Genomic DNA, 8,586 nt, shown 5'->3' with positions numbered 1-8,586 from the left:
TTTTGACATAATTATCATTTTTGGTTTATTATTATCATTATCATTATCATTATTTTTTTTTTTTTTGGATAAAAATGACAAAAATTTACATGAAATTTTTTATTTTTTATTTTATTTTACATATCTTGCGAAATATGGAATTAAAAATAAATACATCATAACTTTTGTAATAAATAAGGAAATTATTTTTTTTAATAAAGAAGAATAAATAATATTTGTTTAATTAATTATTATTAAATAACAAGAACAAAAAAAAAAGTTATAACATAAAATACTATTATAACTTTTCATGAATATTTTTTTAATTTTTTTGTTGTCATTTTTAATAGAAAATATTCATAATGAATTATTTATTTATTTATGTTGAGTTGATGAAAAGTAAATTTTTTTTTAATTAAATAAAAAAATATAAGAGTTGATAATTTGATAACAAGGATGAATTAATTGAACCTGTTTTGTTAAGTAAATTTTTTTTTTTTTTTTGTTATATTTATCAAGCAAACATTTATTATATATATATTTTTTCTTAAAAACTTGTCATAACTGCATTGTAACATTAGATTTATGTATATTTACTTAGATTTTATTAATTTATTTGAACAAAAAATAATTAACAATGAGATTTTCAATCATTCATAAAAATTATTAAATGTTCTTTGTAAGATGATGTTAATTATAAAATTGTATTGAAAATAAATAAATAAATAAATAGATTTTAAACAAATTGTATTTTGTTGATATTTTATGTAATATCATTGACATTGAAGGTTATCGGGTTGGTATTAACCCTTAATCATTTACAAAAAATAAAATGATATTATATAAGAGACAAGCTAGTAATAAAGGCCTTGTTAACTAAACTACTTTTTCAATTTATCAACTTCAATTTATTTTTTTAAAAAATTTATTCAAATAATTACATAAAACTTTCTTTTTAGTCTGTTTGTGATATATCCAAATAACAATAAAATTAAAAATTGAAGTTAAATAATTTATGAATTGTAATAGTGACACAAGGCTACATTAACAACATGTCATATATATATATTAATTATTATTAAATTTTATTAATTTTTCTAAAAAAAAAAAAAACTAAAAGGTTTTTTAATTATGCATTCAAAATAATATTTTAAAGTTAAAGTAGAATTAACATTTATTACTTGGTTAATTTCATAATTACTTGGGTTAGATATAACCGTGTAAATTAATGTGTACTTCAAGGGAAAATTTATATGAACTTATTATTTATTTTTAAGTCTTAAAAGATTTTTTAAATTATTTAATAATTTTAATAATTTTAAAAGAATTTTTTTTTTTACAGTTTGATAAAATATAATCAAATTAATGAGATGAATGAAAAAAATAAATTTAGACATTGAATATCAATACATTAAATGGTACTAAAAGAAAACAAGTAGAAATTTCTAGTATAAAGTAAGAAAAAGATGTTTGAAATTATTATTTTACAAGTTTTTTTTATTAATAGTTTATGTGTCCGGGACACAAAGGTAAAAATGGATTCTTATCATACATAATTACCATCCTCATTTTTTGATTTTTATTTTTCCTTGATATTAAAAAAATTTTAATAAAGGATTTTTCTAATTCAAGGGTTTTCACATCACGCATATTCGTTCGTTACTACTAGTACATTATGATAAAAAGTTTTTTTTTTCTCTCTTTTCTTGAATATTTTCAAACTTACTCTAAATATAAGGAAAATTATAAAAAAAAAATTTGTTTTTATTTAAATTATTTACCTGATTTACTCAAGGTTTTGTCGAAGAGACTGACTACCGGTTGAAACTTTTGTATAAACATTACTGAAAAAAAAAACTGCAAATTAATTAAATTTATACATTTAATAAAATATAATTGTGAAATAAATAAATAAAAAATACAATTTTAAATTATAAAAGTTAATTTCTTTTAGTAAATTAAAAAATTTAATTTCTTCAATTTTATTCATAGGATATAATAACAAACGTTTGGGGGGTGAATTTCCAAAAATAAAAAAAAAGAGAATTTTATTTTAAATTAAATATATTTTTATAAAATCGTTTTGCGACCAGAATAATTTTTTTTACCTTTTTTTTAAAGTTATTATAATAAAACTTATTGAAATAAATGCTTAAAATATTTTATAATAAATATTAAAAGCAGTTAATTTGAAAATTATACATAGAAATCTGGTCATAAATTTTTTTTATTCGAATTGAAAAATTGTATTTTCAATTAGCAAAGTATTTTTTCACTGCAAAGTATTTATTTATAAATAAATTTGAAAAACTTAAAATTTATAAATATGATGATAGTTATAAAGTTGAAAAATTTGTAAGTTAACATGTTTTTTTTTTTTTTTTACAAAATGTTCAACATTTTCATACTCGATTCAATGGTATCAATTTAAAATTTTTTTTTTTTTTTTTTTTTTTTCCATACAAAAATATTTAAAATATAAAAAAAGGGGGAAAATTTAAACTTGGATTTTATTTATAGTTTTTTTTTTTTTTTATGTTTGCCCATTTTGAGTTTTTTGCTCTTCGTTTTTGCTTTCTAATGAAAAAGGAGGTATTCTACAATCGAATGCATATCCATCTTCTCTTTCCATTCTAAATGTTCCCCTTAAATCATCAAATGAATATTTAAATTAATAAAATTAATAATTTAATGAAATTAATTAAAATAATGACATTGCAGTTAAACAAGATTATTTTCTTTTTATGTTCTTACCACATGTGACCACTTGGTGCTTGTAAACTCACATGACTGCTATACTGAAATGCAGGCAAGGTTTTTGATAAAACTGGTTCTTGACCAGCAACTCCTCTACCTCTTACAGTCTCTAATGTTCCTGATAAACTGAATATACGCCAATGTCTTTCCCTTAATTGAACAGTTAATTCTCCTAAATTTTCCAGTCTAATACAATACCTCCACTAAAAATTAAATAAAAAGTTTTAGATGACGATAAAAATAAATAAAAAAAAAAATAAAATATTTATAATTTACCCAATATACAGAAGTTGTCTGAGATTCTCTACAACCCATGTAAAAAGGAATCACAGTAACTCTCACATTTTCAGTAGTTTCTTTATGTACATCAGACAATTCTAACCAAGGGTGATTTTTTTTTTGCCACGCTCTAAGAGTTTCTTGAGCACCAAAAGGTGGATCTGTAAAAATTATTATCTTTTACAGTTTTATTCTTTACTTTTTACAGTTTTTTTTCTTCAAAGTTTTACAAACCTTTGTCTGGATAGTAAAGAAGAAATTTATCAAATAATTCATGATGAAGAGGTTGTTTTTCAGCTGTTGTATATGGTAAAACATCTTCGTGAGCTACATAATCTAACCCGGGAATTGCATATAAACTACGACTATTTTCTTGATTGCCTAAAAAAGTGACTGCTTCAGCTTGAGCTCTCTAAAAAGATTTATTTTACAATAGTTTAATAGCTTATTGTTTTATTATTCAGAAAAAAAAGTATATATAGTACTAAAAATATGAAAAATATGCTATGCATATAGTTAATGGTAATTTTTTTTAAAATTACTAATAGAAATATAATATTTATTCTACAGTGAAGGTCATGAATTAAAGACAATAAAGTATAAAAAATATATCTCACTATGTATGGACAGTCTCTTGAGTCAATCAATACTTGATAAAAGGTATGAGTTCTTCCTTTAACTTCCTTTCCGACATTCATTCCAACATTTCCATCGACATTTGAAACTTCTCTCTTATTAGGAACATCCCTATCATATACTTTTGCTAACCATGGAAATAAAATAACTCCCCTGTATCCAAATACTCTGTGCAAAAATAACTGTCCAGTGTCATATTTCCCAGCAGCTTTAGGTGTTTCTAATTTGCCAACTTCTGCTAACCTGTAATTGACAACATTACACGTTTAAAAATGATAAACTTTTTCATATATTTATAATTAAATGGAACTGTAAACATTTAAATACTTTGCACAAACGCTATTAAATTTTCAAAAAAAAGGAATTTACTATTTATGTTTTATTTACATAAGTCTAGTACAGGATAAATATAAAAATAATCTTTTCCATTTTAATTAATAAATACTTTTAAAAAATTAATTGTACACCTTGTATATTTTGAATTTTGAATGCAAAAAACTCTGATTGACTGCCCGAAACAACATTTTTTTATTGTTTTAGCTGCACAAATAATAGACTCCATTTCATGTTTTTCTTTCTTTTTTTTTTTACTTTTCCCACTACAACCAGTGTCATTAACGATTAGAAAAAGCTAATAATACACAAATGCCACGATTCGGCATTATAGTAATGCCGCTCCACAGAGGCCGACATAGTTTGCTTTGGCGTCTTGAAATGTAGTAGAATGAGTAACCGATTAGACGTTTAATTTTGTTTCAATAATTCATTTACAATGATATTTTTATTTTTATTAAATTAAACATAGAAATCTTCAAATAGAATCATGAGGCTGACAAAGCCGGGTTGGGTAAATCATGATGGTAATTTACTTGTTTAAAACAAAATTTAATTTTTTTTAAAGTAGTCTTTTTATTAAATATTATTTTTAAGTTTTAATGTACAAAATATTTTTACAAAAAAGAAAAAAAATTTTCAACATTAAGAAGTATTCATAGATGTATTAAAATCTTTTAAAACTAAAAATGCATAATGATTTCAATTTTAGGAAAACCGATTTTTTCGTTAGATATTCATCCTGATGGTAGTAGATTTGCAACCGGAGGGCAAGGAAAAGATTCCGGTAGAGTAACAATATGGAATTTAGGTCCTGTCATTTATCAAGAGTATGAAAAAAATGAAAATGTTCCCAAACTTCTTTGCCAATTGGATAATCATCTAAGTTGTGTGAATTGTGTCAGATGGAATCATTCTGGAAAATTTTTAGGTTTGTATAAAAATTCTTTATTTTTAACAAAGTACAACCTCTTATTTTATTTTCCTTATAGCTTCTGGTGGTGACGATAAGTTAATTATGATTTGGAAAAAAACTGGACAAACCAAACTTGATGAAAATAAAGTTATAGTAGGTGTTGAAATATGGAGATGTGTTGGTACTCTGACTGGACATAGTAATGATGTTTTAGATTTAGCATGGGCTCCCCATGACAGTTGCTTGGCTTCTTGCAGTGTTGATAATACCATTATTGTATGGAATATGGAAAAAATTCCAGGTAAAACTTTAAAGCATTTCAATAATCTAATTATTATTTACTTAATAAAACATTTACTTATGTTTCAAAATTGTATTATTATGTAGATATTGTAGCAAAACTTACTGGACACACAGGTTTGGTAAAAGGTGTCACTTGGGACCCAGTTGGGCAATATTTGGCATCACAATCAGATGACAAGTCTTTAAGAATTTGGAGAACAAAAGATTGGAAGCAACAAGCTTGCATAACAGAACCATTTAAAGAGGTTAAATTTTTTTCATTCCGTTTTACTTTTTTTTTGCAAAATTTTAAATGTAACTTATTTTATAGTGTGGAGACATGACTCATGTTTTAAGACTTAATTGGTCTCCAGATGGGCAATATTTAGTCTCGGCTCATGCATCCAATAGTGGAGGGCCCACAGCACAAATAATAGAAATAATTGAAAGACCTATAGATGTTAAAAAAAAATCATGGTCTTGTGAAATGGATTTTGTTGGTCATAGAAAAGCTGTCACTTGTATTGTTAGTAAATTTTTCAAATTTTAACTTTTAAACAATATAGAAAAATATATGTATATGTATATTGTTATTTAAAATTTTAGAGGTTTAATTCAAATTTGTTACAAAAAAAACCTGCTGGAGAAGGATCGAAACAAACAAAATACTGTGCCTTAGCAACTGGCAGTAGGGATTGTGCATTAGCTGTGTGGTGTACTGCTAAAAAAAGACCAATAGTTGTCATCAACAATATATTTTTAAAATCTGTAAATGAATTATATTTTTTAATTTAAAATATTTGTTACAACAGTGGTATTTAAGAGCAAAAATAATGAAAAAATGATTAAGGTTTTAGATTTATCATGGAGTAAAGATGGAATGCAACTAGTCGCTTGTTCATGGGATGGTTCTATTGCTCATTTAATGTTCAAACAAGAGGAATTGGGTATTATAGTTAGCGAGCAAGAAAAAGTAAAAATCATTTATTTATTTACTTTACTATAACTTTTTATTTGTAAAACATTTACTAATTTTTTAAAAATTTGATTATTTTAGCTAACCACCTTAGAATCTATGTACGGTAAATCATTTGCAACTAAACATCTAAATCAGACTAAAATTACTCCGATTATTGAAACTCCAGAACTTTTGGAATTCGTGCCTCCGTCTTTATCTTTACCCAACACTGCCAAAACGAATCAGCCTCCTAGTGGGAAAAAACAAGATCCGGTTGAAATAGAAAATAGCAAACAGTCTTCCATAAGCGACGTTCTTTTAAGAAGTAAACAAATTGAAACAAGGACGGCGGACGGAAAGAGAAGGGTTACACCAATAACTGTTCCTAGAGATCTCGCGTAAGCGTGTTAATTTACCTTCGTTTTATTTATTTATTTATTTATTTATAATAGCATTTAATAAATTTTAAAAATATTTATTTTAAGGGATTGTCAAACGACGACCACGTTTTCATCATCCAGCGAATTCAAAACTAAAATTATAATTGAGCAAAGGCCGGAAGTAGTCACGCCTAATGTTTCACCTGAAAAACAAAAGCAACAGTCAACTGGGATTGTTTCCGTACCGAATCCCTCCATAGCACACTCAACACCTTTTGAAAATCATGATGTCCCTTCCAAAAATAGTGGCATGTACGTAATGCGTATGAAACAATTATTTTATGATAATTAATACTGTTTACGTATTAAATTACGATATATTTTAGATCGGCCAAAGTGTTAAAAAGACCAACTTTACTACCAGCAGATGTTTCTTCAAAAAAAATTGGATCTTCAGAGCAATTGACTCAACAAAGTTTTACTAAATGTACCAATTGCGAAATTTATTGGAACCGTTAAATATCGGTCCTGGGACTTTTATCAAAATAGATGGTTGCGATAGTATTATCGAAGTTGAAAATTCAAAATCTTTGGAGAGGCCTTGTCGAATGCGACGACTGAAGAAAGTGGGACCCGACAAAGAAATTGAATGGGAATTTGTTTACGGTATTTAATAATTTACGGTACAATAATAATTTTTTTTTTTTTCAATATTTTTTCAAAAATTGTAATTTTTTTTTTTTTTGTTTTCCAATTTAGGACAACCGATCTCTTGTGTAAAAAGCAATAATTCTATCACAGTATTAGCTTGTATGGATTGTACTCTTCACGTGATTTCAACAGACACGGGAAAATCAAAAGCTTTACCAATAAAATTACCAGGATTGTTATCATGTATAGCACTGACAAAAAATAATTTAGTATGCGCTGTAACTTCTCGGGGATATTTATTCGTTTGGGATTTTAATGTTCATAAACTATTACTTCAAAATTTTACTCTCAGACATACTCTTTTATGCGAATCAGGTATTTTTTTTTTTTTTAAATCTTTTAACAATTTAAATTGGATTGGTTTTGGTTTTTTTTTTTTCTCATTAATATTTGTTATCCATTTTAGATGAATTATCGTCCATATCAAGTTGCGAAGTAACTGAAGATGGTATTCCACTGATTACTCTCTCCTGTGGTAAGTGTTACTGTTACAATAACGATTTAGGTTGGCTTTTATTGAGCGACACAACATCGGTGTTGTGGAAAGTTAGTCATCAAGATGTTCTCGTTCGAAACGCGACGACATTAGCCGATACAAAACTTCCACTAAAATCCATACAATCACAAATCAAAGGGTGAATATTATTATAATTTTGATGATTCATTAAAAATTTACTTTTTTTTATTATAATGATTTTGTAATTTTTTTTTTAAATTCAATATTCAGGTCTACTTCGTTGGTTAACAGCAGAGTTCCCCTTGTCAAAAATTTACCGGTTCAACTTTGCACGGCAGCATTTTTACAGCAGCAAATGAATGCGGCAATATGTTTGATTTATATATAAAAAATGTAAAATTGTTTTTTTTTTCATTTAGGTTTTACGCTCAAGAAGGTAACGATCGTTTTTTTTTTTTTTTTTTAAAAAAAGACAATTATTAAAAGAATCATTATCAGCAATTGTACAAAATGTCGTTTGTCAAAGGCTTTACGTGGAATTTAACGAACAATTAAACAGTATTTCTAATTCAATGGAAACATAGGTAAATGTCATTACAATTTTTTTTTTTTTAATTGTAAATTAAAGTCATTAAATTGAATTTTATTATTATTATTATTATTATTATTCAAACCATATATGCTTTGAAATTTTTGATATTTTTGTTTAATTTTCACAAAAAAAAAAAAAAAAAAAAAAAAAAAAAAATTACCTTTAGTATATTTATTGAGGGAATGCACTTGGAAACAGTACTAACTTGTTCCTCGTTCAAGCTAAAAATAAATGTAGGGAATTAATTTTTTTTTTTATTTAATTTTTTTTTTTTTTTTTTTTTTTTTTTTTTTAAATTTAAACCGG

At 25.2% G+C, this 8,586-nt stretch overlaps 2 protein-coding genes across 2 annotated transcripts; one reads left to right on the top strand and one right to left on the bottom strand.

The window, feature by feature from the left end:
* Positions 1-2,512: 2,512 nt before the first annotated feature.
* Positions 2,513-3,970, bottom strand: Phum_PHUM455680 (Polymerase delta-interacting protein, putative; the record flags this gene model as incomplete). The annotated part of the gene is made up of 6 exons (XM_002429854.1): positions 2,513-2,624; positions 2,734-2,939; positions 3,013-3,176; positions 3,250-3,427; positions 3,633-3,894; positions 3,933-3,970. 6 exons carry the CDS (start codon positions 3,968-3,970, stop codon positions 2,513-2,515), a joined length of 960 nt encoding a protein of 319 aa, XP_002429899.1.
* Positions 3,971-4,474: 504 nt separating this feature from the next.
* On the top strand, positions 4,475-8,272 carry Phum_PHUM455670 (HIRA protein, putative; the record flags this gene model as incomplete). The annotated part of the gene is made up of 15 exons (XM_002429853.1): positions 4,475-4,511; positions 4,697-4,915; positions 4,977-5,201; positions 5,288-5,448; positions 5,514-5,708; positions 5,789-5,950; positions 6,033-6,155; positions 6,240-6,538; positions 6,662-6,832; positions 6,907-7,034; positions 7,070-7,186; positions 7,280-7,546; positions 7,638-7,866; positions 7,959-8,059; positions 8,187-8,272. The coding sequence occupies 15 exons, from the start codon at positions 4,475-4,477 to the stop codon at positions 8,270-8,272; spliced, it is 2,520 nt and encodes an 839-aa protein (XP_002429898.1).
* Between the last annotated feature and the right edge of the window lie 314 nt (positions 8,273-8,586).

Source organism: Pediculus humanus, genomic scaffold (assembly GCF_000006295.1).
Source record: "Pediculus humanus corporis 1103172108231 genomic scaffold, whole genome shotgun sequence".
In the NCBI taxonomy this organism is placed as follows: Eukaryota; Metazoa; Arthropoda; class Insecta; order Psocodea; family Pediculidae; genus Pediculus; species Pediculus humanus.
Note: the sequence above shows the minus strand (reverse complement) of the source record. Positions and strands in the feature narration are given on the sequence as shown.